The sequence below is a fragment of the Stigmatopora argus genome, chromosome 22, assembly GCF_051989625.1.
Source record: "Stigmatopora argus isolate UIUO_Sarg chromosome 22, RoL_Sarg_1.0, whole genome shotgun sequence".
NCBI lineage: Eukaryota > Metazoa > Chordata > Actinopteri > Syngnathiformes > Syngnathidae > Stigmatopora > Stigmatopora argus.
In genome coordinates, this window is record NC_135408.1 from 6,283,468 (window position 1) to 6,306,514 (window position 23,047).

General features: G+C 39.3%; 3 protein-coding genes and 1 non-coding gene across 6 annotated transcripts; 1 reads left to right on the top strand and 3 right to left on the bottom strand.

Moving 5' to 3' along the window:
• Nucleotides 1–1,220: 1,220 nt before the first annotated feature.
• Nucleotides 1,221–15,416, top strand: birc2 (baculoviral IAP repeat containing 2). Of its 2 annotated transcripts, XM_077591781.1 has the most exons (11): nucleotides 1,221–1,570; nucleotides 1,846–2,126; nucleotides 2,202–2,492; nucleotides 2,555–2,834; nucleotides 2,926–3,025; nucleotides 3,102–3,180; nucleotides 3,271–3,319; nucleotides 3,707–3,949; nucleotides 4,015–4,113; nucleotides 4,376–4,531; nucleotides 14,862–15,416. In XM_077591781.1, exons 1-11 carry the CDS (start codon nucleotides 1,477–1,479, stop codon nucleotides 15,095–15,097), a joined length of 1,908 nt encoding a protein of 635 aa, XP_077447907.1. In that variant the 5' UTR covers nucleotides 1,221–1,476; the 3' UTR covers nucleotides 15,098–15,416. The 2 variants fall into 2 exon arrangements, with proteins under 2 accessions (XP_077447907.1, XP_077447906.1); XM_077591780.1 differs by having other exon boundaries at nucleotides 1,846–2,492.
• Nucleotides 15,417–15,594: 178 nt separating this feature from the next.
• On the bottom strand, nucleotides 15,595–17,900 carry rpl23a (ribosomal protein L23a). Its single transcript, XM_077591784.1, has 6 exons — nucleotides 17,758–17,900; nucleotides 16,608–16,788; nucleotides 16,252–16,428; nucleotides 16,103–16,172; nucleotides 15,847–15,890; nucleotides 15,595–15,656 (listed from the first exon to the last, which is right to left on the bottom strand). Exons 1-5 carry the CDS (start codon nucleotides 17,831–17,833, stop codon nucleotides 15,876–15,878), a joined length of 519 nt encoding a protein of 172 aa, XP_077447910.1. The 5' UTR covers nucleotides 17,834–17,900; the 3' UTR covers nucleotides 15,595–15,656; nucleotides 15,847–15,875.
• LOC144068631 (small nucleolar RNA Z17) lies at nucleotides 16,509–16,579 on the bottom strand. Its single transcript, XR_013298227.1, has one exon. It is a non-coding gene; the product is annotated as a small nucleolar RNA Z17 (small nucleolar RNA).
• Nucleotides 17,901–18,227: 327 nt separating the features above from the next.
• Nucleotides 18,228–23,043, bottom strand: ddx52 (DEAD (Asp-Glu-Ala-Asp) box polypeptide 52). Of its 2 annotated transcripts, XM_077591782.1 has the most exons (16): nucleotides 22,911–23,043; nucleotides 22,473–22,692; nucleotides 22,146–22,285; nucleotides 21,867–22,052; nucleotides 21,530–21,673; nucleotides 21,345–21,456; nucleotides 21,181–21,253; nucleotides 20,430–20,633; nucleotides 20,281–20,371; nucleotides 19,885–20,007; nucleotides 19,665–19,815; nucleotides 19,431–19,506; nucleotides 18,775–18,846; nucleotides 18,510–18,695; nucleotides 18,421–18,444; nucleotides 18,228–18,330 (listed from the first exon to the last, which is right to left on the bottom strand). In XM_077591782.1, the coding sequence occupies exons 1-16, from the start codon at nucleotides 22,995–22,997 to the stop codon at nucleotides 18,312–18,314; spliced, it is 1,908 nt and encodes a 635-aa protein (XP_077447908.1). In that variant the 5' UTR covers nucleotides 22,998–23,043; the 3' UTR covers nucleotides 18,228–18,311. The 2 variants fall into 2 exon arrangements, with proteins under 2 accessions (XP_077447908.1, XP_077447909.1); XM_077591783.1 differs by lacking the exon at nucleotides 18,228–18,330 and having other exon boundaries at nucleotides 18,355–18,444.
• Nucleotides 23,044–23,047: the final 4 nt, after the last annotated feature.

Sequence of the window (23,047 nt, forward strand, 5' to 3'; positions counted from 1 at the left end):
ACTGGAAGGGGAGGAAAAACGGACATTGCACCGCGAGGGGCAGTCATACGCCATAGTGTCGAATCTGCCGTAATCCAAAGAAGAAGAAGAAAGGGCCGGAAGTAGCTGGTAATGCTAGCTAGCTGCTGTCGTTCTACGAGGGACTTTCCACCACTATCTGAGTCATTAAATTGTTTTGGGGTGAGTGTTTCGTTTCCTCATTTTACAAAAACCAAACTATGCATAGTATGTCGCTTAAAAGGCGTTGCTTGTAGATAAATCCCGGGATCGTTCGCAAGCAATCCGGAATCTATCGCTTTTCGACCAACGTGAGTTTTTTCGTTTGTACATTTTTTAGTGATCACCTTAGCGGTAATGATGTGTTCTTTAAATTTGCCTCAAAAGATTGTTTATCCCCGATTAAACAGGGACAAGGTTGTAATATGAGGATAATTGCATTGAATGTAAATATGATTTTCAAATGATGTTTATTTGATCTTGTTAAACGTCTGTTTCTAGTGCGATAATATGAACACAAGCTGTCATTTTCCTTCGGTTTTCAATTTAATGAAAGAGGAACTGATTTTTCACTAAAACCATTGTACAGCCAATATTCTTCAAAGCAATTGTTGTAAAACTTTGGCCAGATTCTTTTTAAAGAATATACACGTATAATAGAATACATATATTGGAGATACACTAAGATTTTTTTTCTGTCTCCTTTTTTAGGCGCTGTTGAGACAAAAGGACCAGCCTTTCATCCTTTTCTTTCATCATTGATTGTTCCATTTTCTAACTCCTTATTTTTTCCATCATGGAGGGCTAGACCCCCACAAAGGAGATGCCCTTAGGGAGGGGAGGGGTTTGAGATGTGTATGTATGCGTGTATTTATGTATGCATGTGTGTTTGTGTGAGTCTGTTTTAATTTAATTCGTTCCATGAGCACGGTTGTCATTAAAAATCAGTCATGTCACAATTTTTTTTTTTCCCTTTAAAATGAAAAAAAGTGCCATCACTAATTGACTGCCATTGATGGAGATAGGGCTCCAATCTTTTTTGACTGGGAAGGCTGGCAGCCATCATTCGGTTGCTTCCAGTCATTCTAGGTCAAAAAGGATTGGGTGTCTATTACCGCCAATGGCAGTCAATGAGTTATGTGGGGTGCGAAAGAAAAAAAAACATTTGTCAAGTTAAAATCTAATACTTATAATGCAAAGAAATGCATAGTAGTCCCAAAAAACCCAACCTAATTTATGTTGTACAGTTTAAAAAAAATGTTTCATTTTGTGTGGCTCCTGACTGATTTGGCATTTCCCCCACTGTTTAAATATTTATTTGTAAGTGGTTTCATTTTGAGAATGACTGTTTGACGTTCATTCCTTAAGTTTCCTTTTCACTGTAGACACGTTTTGTGTGCGTGGGCGCGCTTGTGAAAGTGAGGCCTCTCAAACATCTCCCCTTATCAAGGGGCGTCTTCTTCCCCCTCACACAAAAACATGGAAACTCACATTGAACTCAAGAACAACACGTTTCTGATGGCACTGTGTCGCAACGGTGCCCCACCTGACCTGCAGTATGATAACTCATCAGGTAGACATAACATACGTCAATATTTCAATATATATCAATATCTGGTTTATACAATATGAGCACTTTATATGAAATGTTCTTAGTTTTGCATTTTACGTCCAAAATTACTAATAAAATATGATTAATACTTATCATTGTCAATAGCGGGCAATATTTTAATTGACTGTTTAACTACTAAAATGTCACAAAATCACAGTGTTGTTGTCATAGTTTTGTCAAAATGTCAACAACACAACAAATAACAGTAATAATTGTCCTTTTTTTCTTCTTCTCAGAGCTGTTCCGCATCTCCACCTTCGCTCACTTCCCGTCGCCTGCCGTGAGTGAGCGCAGCCTGGCGCGTGCTGGCTGGTTCTACACGGGCGCCGGCGACCGCGTGCAGTGCTTCCGCTGCAACGTGGCGGCCGAAGGCTGGCTGCCGAGCGACTGCCCGGCGGAGAAGCACCGGCAGCTGTCGCCGTCGTGCCCCTTCGTGCAGACCCTGCCTTCCGCCGCCAACCTGCTGTCGTCCTCCCACTCGGCATTCTCGCCACTCCGCGCGGCCCCCGCCGTCCCAGTTAAGCCACGCCCAGCCCCCGTCAAAAGAGAGACTTTTGACGTTGACCGTCGCGACGCCCTCTTCCAAATTCAGCTTCCGGGCCCCGCGCCCGCCAACTCTGCCAACGAGGAGCCGGCGGGGTTCCCGCCGACGGGCTTCTCCGGGCCGCCGCCTCCTTCCAGCCCGCTGAACTCCCGTGGCGTGGAGGACGCGTCCCACCAGAGGCCCACCTGCCATAACCCGGCTATGCGGCGCGAACAGGACCGCCTGGACTCCTTCCACGCGTGGTCGCCATCCATCATCGCGCCCGCCGAGCTGGCCAAGGCCGGCTTCTACTTCCTGGGGCTCGGCGACCACGTGGCCTGCTTCAGTTGCGGCGGACAGGTGCGCCTCACGTACGCATGCCCTTTGTGTTGCGGCACGACTAACGTGCAATCCGATTCCAGCTGAGTAAGTGGGAGCCGGGCGACCGCGCGGCGTCGGAACACCAGCGCCACTACCCCAACTGCCGGATGGTGCGCGGCGACCGTAGCGACAACGTGTCGTTGCCAGGACCTGCGCCCGCCCCTTCTTCGTCGCAGCCAGCGTCGTCCACCGTCGCCCTGGCCAACGTGTCCAACCCGTCCATGCGGGACAACGACGAGCGCCTGCTCACGTTCGTCATCTGGCCCTCGCGTATCCCCGTCAGACCCGAGCAGCTCTCCAAGGCTGGCTTCTACTACGTCGGTCAGTGAGTTTGCCTCGCCTTTTCTATAGGAGGACCTCATATCAAATGGAGTCTATTATCATTATTATTCATTTTTTTGTGTTTGTTAAGGACGGAACGACGACGTGAAGTGCTTCTGCTGCGACGGAGGTTTGCGCTGGTGGGAGTCGGGAGACGATCCCTGGGTGGAACATGCCAAATGGTTTCCACGGTAACAGGAGTCATACCATACTCAGTGAATGCCGTGTAAGACATTACTTCACTTGTTTATTTCTTCTTGGTATCAGGTGTGAGTATTTGTTGCAAGAGAAAGGACAAGAATTTGTGCAACAGATTCAGGCCCGCTTCCCGCGACTCTTTGAACAGGTTTGTTTAGCAATGGGCAAAAAATGGCACCTTGGTCCAAATTTATTCATAAAAATGGTAATGATCATTGTTTATTTTTTTTCCCAAAAGCTTTTGACAAATGGAGATAGCAGCTCCAGAGAGTTTGTGGATCCACCTGGTGAGTTGGAGTTAAATGTTGTTATAAGGATATTGTTTCAAAAATGTTTTTTTAAGGTATTATTAGTAAGTAAGGGTGTATCTGTGTATGCATATATGTATGTATATACACATGAATATATATGTTTACACGCATATATACATACATGTGTATATATGTGTGTGTATGTATGTGTGTGTATATATATATATATATATATATATATATATATATATATATATAAATATATATAAATATAAAACACATCAAGGGTTTAAAAAGAAAATTGTTTTGTTTTTGACACTAATCTAAAAAAAACAAAGGCTCATTTTTTTCATAAGGATTGTTTTATTTTAGCTCCCCAAGGAAACAAATGAAATATTTTGTATGCGTGTGTCTTTTCCCCAGTGTTGCACCTGGGTCCTGGTGACGAACGTTGCGAAGACGCGGTGATGATGAACACGCCGGTCATCAAGTCAGCTTTGGAGATGGGGTTCGAGCGGAGCCTTGTAAAGCAGACTGTCCAGAGCAAGATCCTCAGCGGCGGCGAGAACTACCGCACCGTCCAGGAGCTCGTCTCGGACCTGCTCAGTGCCGAGGATCAGAAGAGGGAGGAGGAGCGTGAAATGTTGGCCGAGGCCATGGCATCGGGTACGTCCAGTTGAGACCACCGCTCGAAAGACCGCGCCTTGACTGTGTTCTGTTCCCTCTTCCAGACGGCTTTACGTTTGTCAAGCGACATCAGGTGGCTCTGGTGCAGCAGCTCAAGACCGTCGAGCCCGTCTTGGAACACCTCAGGGAGCAAAATGTGCTCAGTATGTAAACACTCAGCACTTGTCACTGACTCACTGAGCTCTATATATCGACAGGGGTCTCAAACATGCAGCCAGCCACTTGACATCCAACATTAGTGTTGAAAACCAATGGCAATTTCCCTTTTTTGCTAAGTGCATAACAAGCTGCTCAGCTAACATTTGAAGAAATGACTACTGTCCATTAAAGGGTACATTTTAAAACAACACCTTTTTAATTATTCACCCCAATAACTGAAGTTTTTGTATTTATAATGTGACTTAGGCGCTGAGGAATACAGCAGCCTACAGGTGCAGACATCGGCACAACAGCAGACAGCTCGTCTTATCGAGCTGGTCCTCAGCAAGGGCAACGCGGCTGCTGAAGTTTTCCGCAACTGGATCCAAAAAAATGACGTGCATCTGCTGAGAGAGCTCATGGGTAAACGACACAGTCTCTATACTTCTGTATGTATGTATGTACATGCATGTATGTATGTACATACATGCATGCATGTATGTACATACATGCATGCATGTATGTACATGCATGTATGTACGTACATGTATGTATGTACATACATACATGCATGTATGTACATACATGCATGTATGTATGTATGTACATACATGCATGTACGTACATGCATGTATGTACATACATACATGCATGTATGTACATACATGCATGCATGTACATACATGCATGTATGTACATACATACATGCATATACATACATGCGTGTATGTACATACATGCGTGTATGTACATACATGCGTGTATGTACATACGTACATGCGTGTATGTACATACATGTACATACACGCATGTACGTACATACATGCATGTATGTACATACATGCATGTACGTACATGCATGTACGTACATGCATGTACATGCATGTACATGCATGTACATACATGCATGTACATACATGCATGTACATACATGCATGTACGTACGTACATACATGCATGTACATACATGCATGTACGTACGTACATACATGCATGTACGTACGTACATACATGCATGTACGTACGTACATACATGCATACATGCATGTATGTACGTACATACATGCATGTATGTACGTACATACATACATGCATGCATGTATGTACATACATACATACATGCATGTATGTACATACATACATGCATGTATGTACATACATACATGCATGTATGTACATACATACATGCATGTATGTACATACATACATGCATGTATGTACATACATACATGCATGTATGTACATACATACATGCATGTATGTACATACATGCATGTATGTACATACATGCATGTATGCATGTACATACATGCATGTACATATGTACATACATGTATGTACATACATGCATGTATGTATGTATGTACATACATACATACATGCATGTATGTACATACATGTATGTACATACATGCATGTATGTACATACATGCATGTATGTACATACATGCATGTATGTACATACATGCATGTATGTACGTACATACATGCATGTATGTACGTACATACATGCATGTATGTACATACATGCATGTATGTACATACATGCATGTATGTACATACATGCATGTATGTACATACATGCATGTATGTATGTACATACATGCATGTATGTACGTACATACATGCATGTATGTACGTACATGCATGTATGTATGTACATACATGCATGTATGTACGTACATACATGCATGTATGTACGTACATACATGCATGTATGTACGTACATACATGCATGTATATACGTACATACATGCATGTATGTACATACATGCATGTATGTATGTACATGCATGTATGTACATACATGCATGTATGTATGTACATGCATGTATGCATGTATGTACATGCATGTATGTACGTACATACATACATGCATGTATGTACATGCATGTATGTACATACATGCATGTATGTATGTATGTACATACATACATACATGCATGTATGTACATACATGTATGTACATACATGCATGTATGTACATGCATGTATGCATGTATGTACATGCATGTATGTACATACATACATGCATGTATGTACATACATACATACATACATGCATGTATGTACATACATGCATGTATGTACATACATGCATGTATGTACATACATGCATGTATGTACATACATGCATGTATGTACATACATGCATGTACGTACATACATGCATGTACGTACATACATACATGTATGTACATACATGCATGTATGTACATACATGCATGTATGTACATACATGCATGTACGTACATACATGCATGTACGTACATACATACATGCATGTACGTACATACATACATGCATGTATGTACATACATACATGCATGTATGTACATACATGCATGTATGTACATACATGCATGTATGTACATACATGCATGTATGTACATACATGCATGTATGTACATACATGCATGTATGTATGTACATACATGCATGTATGTATGTACATACATGCATGTATGTACATACATGCATGTATGTATGTACATGCATGCATGTACATACGTACATACATGCATGTATGTACATGCATGTATGCATGTATGTACATATATGCATGCATGTATGTACATATATGCATGTATGTATGTACATACATGCATGTACATACATGCATGTACATACACGCATGTACGTACATGCATGTATGTACGCATGTACATGCATGCATGTACATACATACATGCATGTATGTACATACATGCATGTACATACATGCATGCATGTATGTACATACATGTATGTATGTACATACATGCATGTGTGTACATACGTACATACATACATGCATGTATGTACATACATGCATGTACGTATGTACACACATGCATGTATGTACGTATGTACGTATGTACATGCATGCACATACATACATGCATGTACATACACGCATGTACGTACATGCATGTATGTATGTATGTACATGCATGCATGTACATACATACATGCATGTATGTACATACATGCATGTACATACATGCATGCATGTACATACATGCATGTATGTACATACATGCATACATGCACATACATACATGCATGTATGTACATACATAAATGCATGCATGTACATACATCCATGCATGTATGTACGTATGTACACACATGCATGTATGTACATACATACATGCATGTACAGACATGCATGCATGTACATACATGCATGCATGTACATATGTACATACATGCATGTACATATGTACATACATGCATGTACATATGTACATACATGCATGTACATATGTACATACATGCATGTACATATGTACATACATGCATGTACATATGTACATACATGCATGTACATATGTACATACATGCATGCACATATGTACATACATGCATGCATGTACATGCATGCATGTACATACGTACATACATGCATGTATGTACATACGTACATACATGCATGTATGTACATACGTACATACATGCATGTATGTATGTACGTATGTACATACATACATGCATGGACATGCATGCATGTACATATGTACATACATGCATGTATGTACGCATGGACATGCATGCATGTACATATGTACATACATGCATGTATGTACATACGTACATCTATGTACATACACGCATGTATGCACATACACGCATGTACATAAATGTATGTACATGCGTGTATGTACATACATGCATGTGTGTGCATACATGCATGCATGTACGTATGTACATACATGCATGCATGTACGTATGTACATGCATGTACGTATGTACATGCATGTACATATGTACATACATGCATGTACATATGTACATACATGCATGTACATATGTACATACATGCATGTACATATGTACATACATGCATGTACATATGTACATACATGCATGTACATATGTACATACATGCATGTACATATGTACATACATGCATGTACATATGTACATACATGCATGTACATATGTACATACATGCATGTACATATGTACATACATGCATGTATGTACATACGTACATGTATGCACATACACGCATGTATGCACATACACGCATGTATGCACATACACGCATGTATGCACATACACGCATGTATGCACATACACGCATGTATGCACATACATGCATGTACATACATGCATGTACATACATGCATGCGTATGTATGTACATACATACACACACATGTATGTATGTACATACATACATACATGCATGTATGTACATACATACATGCATGTATGTACATACATACATGCATGTATGTACATACATGCATGTACGTACATGCGTATATGTACATGCATGTATGTACATACATACATGCATATATGTACATACATGCATGCATATATGTACATACATGCATGTATGTATGTACATACATGCATGTATGTACATACATACATGCATGTATGTACATACATACATGCATGTATGTACATACATACATGCATGTATGTACATACATACATGCATGTATATACATGCATGTATGTACATACATACATGCATGTATGTACATACATGCATGTACGTACATACATACATGCATGTACATACATGCATGTACATACATGCATGCGTATGTATATACGTACATACGCATGCATGTATGTACATGCATGTATGTATGTACATGCATGTATGTATGTACATGCATGTATGTATGTACATGCATGTATGTATGTACATGCATGTATGTATGTACATGCATGTATGTATGTACATGCATGTATGTATGTACATGCATGTATGTATGTACATGCATGTATGTATGTACATGCATGTATGTACATACATGCACACACACACCACATGTATGTATGTACATACATACATGTATGTATGTACATACATACATACATGTATGTATGTACATACATACATGTATGTATGTACATACATGTATGTATGTACATACATACATGTATGTATGTACATACATACATGTATGTATGTACATACATACACACACACATGTATGTATGTACATACATACACACACACATGTATGTATGTACATACATACACACACACATGTATGTATGTACATACATACACACACACATGTATGTATGTACATACATACACACACACATGTATGTATGTACATACATACACACACACATGTATGTATGTATGTACATACATACACACACATGTATGTATGTACATACATACACACACACATGTATGTATGTACATACATACACACACACATGTATGTATGTACATACATACACACACACATGTACATACATACATACACGCATGTACGTACATACATACACGCATGTATGTACATACATACACGCATGTATGTACATACATACACGCATGTATGTACATACATACACGCATGTATGCACATACATACACGCATGTATGCACATACATACACGCATGTATGCACATACATACACGCATGTATGCACATGCATGTACATACATGCATATATGTACATACATGCATATATGTACATACATGCATATATGTACATACATGCATGTATGTACATACATGCATATATGTACATACATGCATGCATGTACATGCATGTATGTACATACATGCATGTATGTACATATGTACATACATGCATGTATGTACGTACATGCATGTATGTATGTACATACATGCATGTATGTACATACATGCATGTATGTACATACATGCATGTATGTATGTACATACATGCATGTATGTACATACATGCATGTATGTATGTACATGCATGTATGTACATACATGCATGTATGTACATACATGCATGTATGTACATACATGCATGTATGTACGTACATACATGCATGTATGTACGTACATACATGCATGTATGTACGTACATACATGCATGTATATACGTACATACATGCATGTATGTATGTACATGCATGTATGTACATACATGCATGTATGTATGTACATGCATGTATGCATGTATGTACATGCATGTATGTACGTACATACATACATGCATGTATGTACATGCATGTATGTACATACATGCATGTATGTATGTATGTACATACATACATACATGCATGTATGTACATACATGTATGTACATACATGCATGTATGTACATGCATGTATGCATGTATGTACATACATGCATGTATGTACATACATGCATGTATGTACATACATGCATGTATGTACATACATGCATGTATGTACATACATGCATGTATGTACATACATGCATGTATGTACATACATACATGCATGTACGTACATACATACATGCATGTATGTACATACATGCATGTATGTACATACATGCATGTATGTACATACATACATGCATGTATGTACATACATACATGCATGTATGTACATACATACATGCATGTATGTACATACATACATGCATGTATGTACATACATGCATGTATGTACATACATGCATGTATGTACATACATGCATGTATGTACATACATGCATGTATGTATGTATGTACATACATGCATGTATGTATGTACATACATGCATGTATGTACGTACATACATGCATGTATGTACATACATGCATGTATGTATGTACATGCATGCATGTACATACGTACATACATGCATGTATGTACATGCATGTATGCATGTATGTACATGCATGTATGTACATACATGCATGTATGCATGTATGTACATACATGCATGTATGTATGTACATACATGCATGTATGTACATACATACATGTATGTACATACATACATGCATGTATGTACATACATACATGCATGTATGTACATACATGCATGTATGTACATACATACATGCATGTATGTACATATATGCATGCATGTATGTACATATATGCATGTATGTATGTACATACATGCATGTACATACATGCATGTACATACACGCATGTACGTACATGCATGTATGTACGTATGTACATGCATGCATGTACATACATACATGCATGTATGTACATACATGCATGTACATACATGCATGCATGTATGTACATACATACATGCATGTATGTACATACATGCATGTATGTACATACATACATGCATGTATGTACATATATGCATGCATGTATGTACATATATGCATGTATGTATGTACATACATGCATGTACATACATGCATGTATGTATGTACATACATGCATGTACATACATGCATGTACATACACGCATGTACGTACATGCATGTATGTACGCATGTACATGCATGCATGTACATACATACATGCATGTATGTACATACATGCATGTACATACATGCATGCATGTATGTACATACATGCATGTATGTACATACATACATGCATGTATGTACATACATACATGTATGTATGTACATACATGCATGTGTGTACATACGTACATACATACATGCATGTATGTACATACATACATGCATGTATGTACATACATACATGTATGTATGTACATACATGCATGTGTGTACATACGTACATACATACATGCATGTATGTACATACATGCATGTACGTATGTACACACATGCATGTATGTACATACATACATGCATGTATGTACATACATGCATGTATGTACGTATGTACATGCATGCACATACATACATGCATGTACATACATGCATGTACATACACGCATGTACGTACATGCATGTATGTACGTATGTACATGCATGCATGTACATACATACATGCATGTATGTACATACATGCATGTACATACATGCATGCATGTACATACATGCATACATGCACATACATACATGCATGTATGTACATACATAAATGCATGCATGTACATACATCCATGCATGTATGTACGTATGTACACACATGCATGTATGTACATACATACATGCATGTACATACACGCATGTATGTACAGACATGCATGCATGTACATACATGCATGCATGTACATATGTACATACATGCATGTACATATGTACATACATGCATGCACATATGTACATACATGCATGCATGTACATACATGCATGCATGTACATGCATGCATGTACATACGTACATACATGCATGTATGTACATACGTACATACATGCATGTATGTATGTACGTATGTACATACATACATGCATGGACATGCATGCATGTACATATGTACATACATGCATGTATGTACATACGTACATCTATGTACATACACGCATGTATGCACATACACGCATGTACATAAATGTATGTACATGCGTGTATGTACATACATGCATGTGTGTGCATACATGCATGCATGTACGTACATGCATGCATGTATGTACGTATGTACATACATGCATGCATGTATGTACATGCATGCATGTATGTACATGCATGCATGTACGTATGTACATGCATGTACATATGTACATACATGCATGTACATATGTACATACATGCATGTACATATGTACATACATGCATGTACATATGTACATACATGCATGTACATATGTACATACATGCATGTACATATGTACATACATGCATGTACATATGTACATACATGCATGTACATATGTACATACATGCATGTACATATGTACATACATGCATGTACATATGTACATACATGCATGTACATATGTACATACATGCATGTACATATGTACATACATGCATGTACATATGTACATACATGCATGTACATATGTACGTACATGCATGCATGTATGTACATGTGTACATACATGCATGTATGTACATACGTACATGTATGCACATACACACATGTATGCACATACACGCATGTATGCACATACACGCATGTATGCACATACACGCATGTATGCACATACACGCATGTATGCACATACACGCATGTATGCACATACACGCATGTATGCACATACATGCATGTACATACATGCATGTACATACATGCATGCGTATGTATGTACATACATACACACACATGTATGTATGTACATACATACATACATGCATGTATGTACATACATACATGCATGTATGTACATACATGCATGTATGTACATACATACATGCATGTATGTACATACATGCATGTACGTACATGCGTGTATGTACATGCATGTATGTACATGCATGTATGTACATACATACATGCATATATGTACATACATGCATGCATATATGTACATACATGCATGTATGTATGTACATACATGCATGTATGTACATACATGCATGTATGTACATACATGCATGTACATACATGCATGTATGTACATACATACATGCATGTATGTACATACATACATGCATGTATGTACATACATACATGCATGTATATACATGCATGTATGTACATACATACATGCATGTATGTACATACATGCATGTACGTACATACATACATGCATGTACATACATGCATGTACATACATGCATGCGTATGTATATACGTACATACGCATGCATGTATGTACATGCATGTATGTATGTACATGCATGTATGTATGTACATGCATGTATGTATGTACATGCATGTATGTATGTACATGCATGTATGTATGTACATGCATGTATGTATGTACATGCATGTATGTACATACATGCACACACACACCACATGTATGTATGTACATACATACATGTATGTATGTACATACATACATGTATGTATGTACATACATGTATGTATGTACATACATACACACACACATGTATGTATGTACATACATACACACACACATGTATGTATGTACATACATACACACACACATGTATGTATGTACATACATACACACACACATGTATGTATGTACATACATACACACACATGTATGTATGTACATACATACACACACACATGTATGTATGTACATACATACACACACACATGTATGTATGTACATACATACACACACACATGTACATACATACATACACGCATGTATGTACATACATACACGCATGTATGTACATACATACACGCATGTATGTACATACATACACGCATGTATGTACATACATACACGCATGTATGCACATACATACACGCATGTATGCACATACATACACGCATGTATGCACATACATACACGCATGTATGCACATGCATGTACATACATGCATATATGTACATACATGCATATATGTACATACATGCATATATGTACATACATGCATGTATGTACATACATGCATATATGTACATACATGCATGCATGTACATGCATGTATGTACATACATGCATGTATGTACATATGTACATACATGCATGTATGTACGTACATGCATGTATGTACATACATGCATGTATGTACATACATACATACATACATGCATGTACATACATGCATGTACATACATGCATGTACATACATGCATGTACATACATGCATGCGTATGTACGTATATACATACATACACACACACCGTATGTATGTACATACATACACACACACCGTATGTATGTACATACATACACACATGTATGTATGTACATACACACATGTATGTATGTACATACATACACACATGTATGTATGTACATACATACACACACACACATGTATGTATGTACATACATACACACACACACGTATGTATGTACATACACACACACACATGTATGTACATACATACATACACACACACATGTATTATGTACATACATGTGTATGTATGTACATACATACACATGTATGTACATACATATGTACATACATACATGTATGTACATACATACACACACATGTACATACATACACATGTACATACGTACACACACATGTATGCATGTACATACACACATGTATATTCGTACATACATACATATGTATATACGTACATACATGTATATACAGATATATATATTATATACACATACCTGTTTTTTTTTTTAGCTCAATCTAGTGAAGCGACGTCGCCCAGCCAGGATTTGACGGGACTCCCAATGGAGGAGCAGCTTCGGCGTCTTCAGGAGGAGCGAACGTGCAAAGTGTGCATGGACAAAGAGGTCAACATCGTTTTCATCCCATGTGGCCATCTGGTGGTGTGTAAAGAGTGTGCGCCGTCCCTCCGCAAGTGTCCCATCTGTAGAGGTCTGGTCAAAGGCACTGTGCGCACTTTCCTCTCCTAAACTTGCATTGTTGAATGTATCCAGTAACAATGCACTTAAGTCTTTCACATTCAGCGCAATGTTGACTTCAGTTTCGGAGTGGACTTCAAGCAACGGCAATAGTAACTAGGGATAATCAACACGCCCTTTTCAATGGCTACCGTTGACCACGCTTTAAGTCCAAACCATTCAGAGGTTTGTAGTCACCCCTCCTACTAAAAACGGATTGGACGTATCATGCTGTCATTGGCACTGTGAAAGCAAATTTTTAATATACATCTTAACCTGGTTTCTGTCTCAATGTTGACAAATATTTTGAAATAAAGGCCACTTATTGCAAGACCTTGACTATGTAGTTTGTTTGCAGCATCCTTTTGGATGATAACAAAAGCCCACTTTTACCAACCAGGCTTATGGCCTCTGTCACAGGTTTAACATCGAAAATGAAAAGCCTCTTACCTGTAAAATAAACATAATGGGTCTGCTACCAGTTGTGTTATGAATACCAAGAGAGCATGTTTGATTTATACAAATATTTATTAACCCACAAGTCATTTCCAGGCATTTAGATCATTCCAATCTGTAAAAAAAGACAGGAAAAAAGGATCAAAGTTAGTTAGGCTCACAAACTTGAACAAAAGGGGATTATATATATATGCGCTAGCATCAGTGGTTCCTTTGAATACAATCAATAAAATTCAGAAAGAACAGTTGACATCCTGTGCTTACAACTTAACGTTAGAACATTGAAAACCAGCGATAAAACTCACCTTGTTGGCCACTAGTCACTTCCAAGCATTTAGATAATTCCAATCTGAAGAAAAAAAAGACAGGAAAAAGGATCAAGTTAGTTAGGCTCACAAACTTGATACAAAAGGGGATTATACATGTATAAATATATATACATATATATGCGCTAGCATCAGTGGTTCCTTTGAATACAATCATTAAAATTCAGAAAGAACAGTTGACATCCTGTGCTCAGAACTTAACGTTGGAACATTGAAAACCAGCGATAAAACTCACCTTGTTGGCGACGTCGAGCGCGTCATAGTCGGGTGCAAGGCGAACATACGCTTTCTTCTCCCCGTCCGGCCTGAGAGCAAAAAATCCTGGGTTAAATACAACTCGCACGTTCCTAACACGGTGGATCCGCTGCGTTGGACCGCACGTACCTGATGAGCGTGTTGACTTTGGAGACGTCGATGTCGTACAGTTTCCTGACGGCGTGTTTGATCTGGTGCTTGTTGGCCTTGACGTCCACGATGAACACCAGTGTGTTGTTGTCTTCGATCTTCTTCATGGCCGACTCGGTGGTCAGTGGGAATTTGATGATGGCATAATGGTCCAACCTGCAAAATGTTCAGCCTCAGTACACATTTTTGGAACATTTGCGTCACGTTTTCCTTCCCGCTTATGCTATAAAAAATGGGGTGCATCAGTTGTAAAAAAGCTAGAATCACAGTGTTCATACTTTGATCGCATTAAAGCATCACTTGCACCTTTGTGGCGGCGTGGAGCGGGGCCTTACTTGTTTCTGCGTGGGGCGCTCTTGCGGGGGTACTTGGGCTGCCTGCGCAGACGAAGTGTCTTGGGGCGATGGAAGGTGGCCGAGGTCCTGATCTTCTTCTTTTTCTGACTGTGAATCCCCTTCAGAACGGCCTTCTTGGCTTTCAGAGCCTTCGACTTGGCCTCCGTCTTGACGGGGACGGCTGGCACCAAAAAGGAAAATACATCAGCGAGGATAATCGGCATTCGAAACGTTCTACACATTTTGTCAACAGCAGCCATCGATCCATTTCAAAGGAAAGGGGGACAGCAAATGAATATAGTTGGTTTGCTGCCAGCCCTTACACTTCAGATGTTTTGGGCGTCCAGTGCTACTACCAATGGCACTCAATAAGCTAATATTTTGGTTTACATTATAGTACAACGTCTTTAACTGTGGCTGAGCTTGTGCTAAGAATGCTAGGTAACATTTTTTGGATATCTTTTGACATAATCCATCTGAAAATATTCCACAAATCCAATCAAATGGCCTCTTCACGCAAATATATCTTTCGGGGCGGGACCGGGGAGGGATGAGTTAATTTCATGATTTAATTATTAGCTTTCCTGAGAATGAGTACGTTTATCTTTTTTAGATAATCCAAGTAAAAAATAATCCACGAATCTAAATAACTTTTTCTTTCTATTGATGGGGTGAAACCGGGTTTACAATACTAAGACTTATTGTTATTTTACCTTGATGGACGAACAAATAGGAATTTTAAAGTATAACACGTCACGTGCGATACTTTACGGTGACTACGAACGACACGTGAATTTAGCCAACAAGAAAAGCCCCCAGTATTGGATGGCTTAAGAAAACAGATACAGTTGGGCGGAAAAACATCACTTGACACGGATATAGACAAGTACACGATAAGATAATATAATCAACTACGCTGCCAAAGTAGCCAGTTAAGAAGGCTGCGAGGGCGCTATTAGCTTAGCACATTCCATCGTTAGCACACGCCGGGAAACTCGCACAGGCCGTTTAAAAAGACCGCGTCTTTACTTCACATATTGATCTTAAGATACAGAAATGTGTTTTAACTTTGACTTTTGATGTCGCGATTTTGGTCGCCGGACGCGTATCTGTGACAATTTTAACAGTAAAAGTGTTTTAAGGCACGAACCTGCCTTCTTCACCTTCGGGGCCATGTTGAGAAAGAAAGAGCGAGCGGGGTTTCCTGGAGTATAATGCAAGGACATTCACAGGGAAATGAAATCTCGCGGTAACTGACGTTGAGCTATGGCGTCATCACCGCGCGCCAACGAGGAGCATCAAAAAGTTTTAGTGAACATCTGTAAACACATTTATTCCAATACGCTTTAATCACAATGCAATGAAAAATTCCAATACAAACTCAAAATAAAATATTAGCTCGTTTTTTTTTAACCAGTTATCCCACTATAATATATTTGACATATTTGCATTGTGTGTGAATGTGGTGTTGTGAATGATGCTTTCATTCATAACAGATGACAGCAGATTTATTTACCTGATTGGCTGGCCACTAATTCAGGGTGACCCGAAGTCAGCTGGGATATGCTCCAGCACCCCCGCGACCCTAGTGAGGATAAAGCGGCTCAGAAAATGACATAGAATTGTTTTGATCTGACCCAGTTTACCCGGCCATTTGCGCGATTGGGATTTACTGCGCCACCGTGTGGTGGTTCTAGGCAATAGTCACCTCCGTTTCAATACACTGAAAAACAAGGGTATAAAAAAATAGGATACGTTTTTCTTTATTTAAACATAGAAAAAAAATAAAAAGGTTTTGAAGTCCATCTATTACTTTTCTTGTGTCTTCTTCTTTCTCCTGCACAGATAAAAATTGTGTGTGTCAATAAAAAACCAAAAAGTTACAAGTTACATTGGTCTCACCTGACTTGTTTCTTCAATGAATTAGCTGTTTTTACAGTTTTTGCAGGTTTTTTCCCCTGTTTTTCAGCAGTTTTGCCAGTTGCCTTTTTCTGAACTTTGGAGGGCTTTTTCTTCATGAGAAAACGCGGTGTGGTGCAAATGGTGCTCCTCCCAGGAGGCTTCTTTTCTATTCTCCTCCTTAATTTACTAAACAACACAAAAATCCCAAAATTGAAACATTTAAGAGCTAAAGACAAAAATAATATTTTGAATGGCATTGTTTTACCTGTGCATCTTCTTGAAGCCCAACATGTAGTCTGGTACAGGACAACCAGCTTGTTTGATGACGTTGGCAATGCTAGCAATGAAATATGACCACAATTATTTTGCGATTATTAATTTTTTTCTAATCTTTCATAGAGCACTCATTGAAATCACTGGTTGCCATTGACTGAGATTGATGTCCAATACATTTGAATTTGAGGGGTAAATGAGTGGCTCATTCACCCCACCCAATTATTTCAGTCTACTTCAGTTTCTGTTTTTTAAATTATAATTACTTTTTTCATTTGAATTTTTTATCCATTCATAATACTGTTTAAAAAAGTCTATTTTTTTTAAATTATAGTGTTAATAATTAAGATTGTTCATGTTTATGGACGCCAGATCTTAATGGGGGTTAAAAATAATTTTTAAGTCTCTTTCTCCCGGCTTTAAAAGAAAAGTGAAGTTCAACAAAGATAAAGAAAATAATTATTGCAAAACCTCTGCTTTAAATATTTTTCTCACTTTGTGCTGTCAGCCCCATATTTATTGAAGAACTAGCTGCTAGATTTCCTTTTTGGAGGAAAATATTCCGTTACTTCTTTAAATTATTTTCAGTTAGCGCAAAAAACCCCCAACGTAATTCTTAAAATGCAATCGCCCAGGCCTAGGTCATACCTTCTTAAGAGTGGTTTGTCATTCTCCGTAAAGAATGTGATGGCTTTCCCTTGATGTCCAGCACGACCCGTACGACCTAAACAGATTGTTATTGATGAGAGTGATGCCGTAATCTTAAAAATGAATAAACTATAGTCAATGACACTAACAAAATTTCAACTCGCTCCAACAGAAAAAAATAATTCAAATTAATTTAACCCTTATTTACATGAGTGAAATTTGAAGGTGGCTGACCTATCCTATGAATGTACTCCACTGCACTGGTGGGGAAATCGTAGTTGATCACCAGGTTGACGCCTTTGAAGTCGATACCTCGCGCCAGCAGCGCTGTACAGATCAGCACCCAGATCTGTCCGCGGCGGAAACTCTCCACCACGTTGTCTCTCTACAAGAAGACCAGTGGCATTTGTCAGGTGGGCAACGTTTCCCTTCTTTCTCCCCTCTTCCATCACACCTGCTGCTGCGTTCGCTCGGCATGGATGACCTCGACGTTGATCCCCTCGTAGACGAGCTCGCGGAAAAGCTCTTGTGCTCGCTCGATAGATTGGACGAACACCAGCACGGGAGGCATGAATCCCTAAAAGCAGAATTTTAACACTTTAAATGATGAAATTATACAGTGTTGCACCAATATTTTTTTTTGACATGTGGCCACGTGTTATTGGTTGATGCTGATTAAAAAAAATCAGTTTTAATTTGCAGAATAATCACTTAAGTAATTGCTATCACGTCTTGGTCAGGCTTAACTCATCGTCCGCCAATGACGTCAAACCCATTTGAAACTGGACAAAAGAAAGCTAATTGGGTATTGGTGCAACACTAATTTTGACAAGGAAAACACGCGCCAAACCTTCTTGACGATGTCCCGCACGGCCACCATCTTGCCGTTCTCCGTGCCGACGAACAGCAACTCCTGCTTCACGGATTCCACCGCCGTGTTTCTAAATAAAAGCCGTGTATCAACTATTCGGTCGTTAACATATAATCATTACCGCTCACTTGTGTCCGATGTTGACGGAGACGAGATTGTCGAGGTTGAGTCGGCACCACTTCTCCACCTCCTGCGTGCAGGTGGCGCTGAAAAAGGCCTTGCGTGCTTTGGCATTGGAGCACGCCAGGAAGATGGCGGCCAGCTGATCCCTGAAGCCCGTCTTGCCATCCTCAAACAGCTTGTCTGATTCGTCCACCACTAGCCACTCCACACTGAATGATGATTCACATTGTTTGTATTAAAGTCAAGAACTGCTCTGTTTACAAATACTACACGATCAGTAATGATCATTATTTAATAAAAGGTATTAAATAGACAGATATACCAACTACACTGCTCACGAAAATTGAAGAAGCACTTTAAAGAAACACATTGTCCTACACATGTTCTACTGGGTTTATGTCAAGGGATCGCGAAGGTCATTCAATTCCTTCATCCTCCACACAATGCCTCCATTCTCTTAACACCAGATATTTATTATTGTCATGCATTAGGAGGAAACCACGACCTACTGCACCAGCATACGTTCTGACAATGGTTCAAGTATTTAATATTGATCCGTGAAAAAATGACGGCACCAATTCTAGTGTTCTTGAGCAAATGCCAGTGGAGCTTTTCTATTATTAAAAACCTGGCCTTAGTTTTTTTCCCCCTGTGGAATATAATATTTACAATTAAGGTATAAAACCCCATACATTTAATGACAACAAATTAAAGGAATTAAAACACTAAAAAAAAAAGAATTAAATAAAGAATTACTTGCTGAGGTCGATGGCGGGCGGCTCTTGCTTGAGCATGAAGACGAGTCGATTGGGAGTACTGATGAGGACATCTGTACAAGACATATGTCTATAAGGGGACATCACTAACAACAAAAACCTTCCTACATTTCTGTTTTTTGTCACTTTCCCCAATGTCCTTACCATATTTTTTGTTGGACTGCGGTCCAAATCTGTTAGACGCCACAGCCGCTTTGTTGAGGATGTGAATCCGCAGACCGAGACCCTCAGAGAAGCGCAGCATCTCTCTGTGGGTCTGACAATATTTTTTTTACCTTACAATGAATCGCAGCCAGTAATTTTTGATTAATAGGTTTCCGAGGCATTACCTGGTTAGACAGTTCTCTGGTCGGGGAGATGACGAGAGCCCTGAACCCGAGTTTGGCTGGCCGCTGGAGGCTAGATAGAATTGGGAGGCAAAACGCCAAAGTCTTGCCCGAACCTGTCGGAGCGCATGCCAGCACTTCGCGACCCTGGCGGGAGCAAATTCCCAATGTCATGGCCGTAAATGTTATGGGCGAAACACACAGGAGGCGAGGTCGCTTGCGTTCAATTCATGTTTTGGATTCCAGCTCAATGGCAGTGACTTGCATTTCGCTATCGCCTCCCGTATGTTTTGACCATTACACTGTAATGGCATGTGTGTGTGTGTGCGTGTCAACTCACTTGCATCATGAGTGGAATGGCCTGCATTTGAATGGGCGTAGGCACGCTCAGAGCAGCCTCGCGTAGGTTCTGAATGACAAGCGGGTCCAGCTTGTACATGGACTGCAGCTCCTCAAAGGTGCACACGGGGTCTGGTACATCGCTGCCGTGAACGTGGATGTGGTGAGTAGCACGAACGCGATTCAACTAAATATTAGAAAAGGAAAATGACACATTAGCGTTAATGTTTAACTCATTGGCTGCCGTAGATGACAATGGGATAAAAAAAAATAGTCGGACCTTCTCTCGGTGAAGCTGTTTCTGCCTTTTTAGTAACTTCTTCTCCTTCCCTTCACTTGTATCATTCCTGATTTGCCCTTCCAGTGCTGAAGTCCAGATGATCCCGCCCACTTTTGTATTGTTTGGTCTGTCCACACAGCCTGAAAATATGTGATATGCTAGCATTGGATAAAAAAGTGTTCTACAGCTTTAGGAAACTCTTAAAGATAAATCTACTTAATTTCCAAACATTGACGGGATCATAGATCCAATCCATTTTCACTACAAATGGATTGCACGCCTGGCTCCATCCATGTCAACCAAAAGAGTTCAGTAAAATTTGACTACCTGTGAGCTTGTCTGTTTTCTTTTTCTTTTCCACCTTACTTTCCTTTTCATTTAGTTTCCTTTTTGAGTTGAGGGTCTCAGTCTCCTGTACTTCCTCGTCCTCATGTTCATCTTCTTGATATTTAGTCGTACTCTGCGCTCCATTCGTCAGGCCTGAACCGAAGTAATCGATAGTAGAGAGCTCGTCTGACGACGCGTTTCCCGCAGGGGTTCTAACAACCTATGAATACATGTAACATTTAAACATTTTTTTATATTAAATCACGAATTACATTTTATAGGCAAACTTGAAATCCAAAAAAGAACATTACTGGTCTATGGTTCGCCGTGATGACACGGTTAGGGAAAATTGCATGAAGTGGATACCAAATCTTTTCGTTCACCAAGTTAATTTATTTTCTCGTCTAAAATGGCATAAAATACGCAAGGTATACGCACTCTGAAGCGAGAAGCATCCTGGGCGAATCTTTTGAGATCGAATTTAGCTCCTGCTCCGAGTTTTCGGAATAACTCGTGGGCGTCCATCTTGGTTTGTTAGCCGTACAAATGCGCATGCGTAATATGCACTTCCTCCT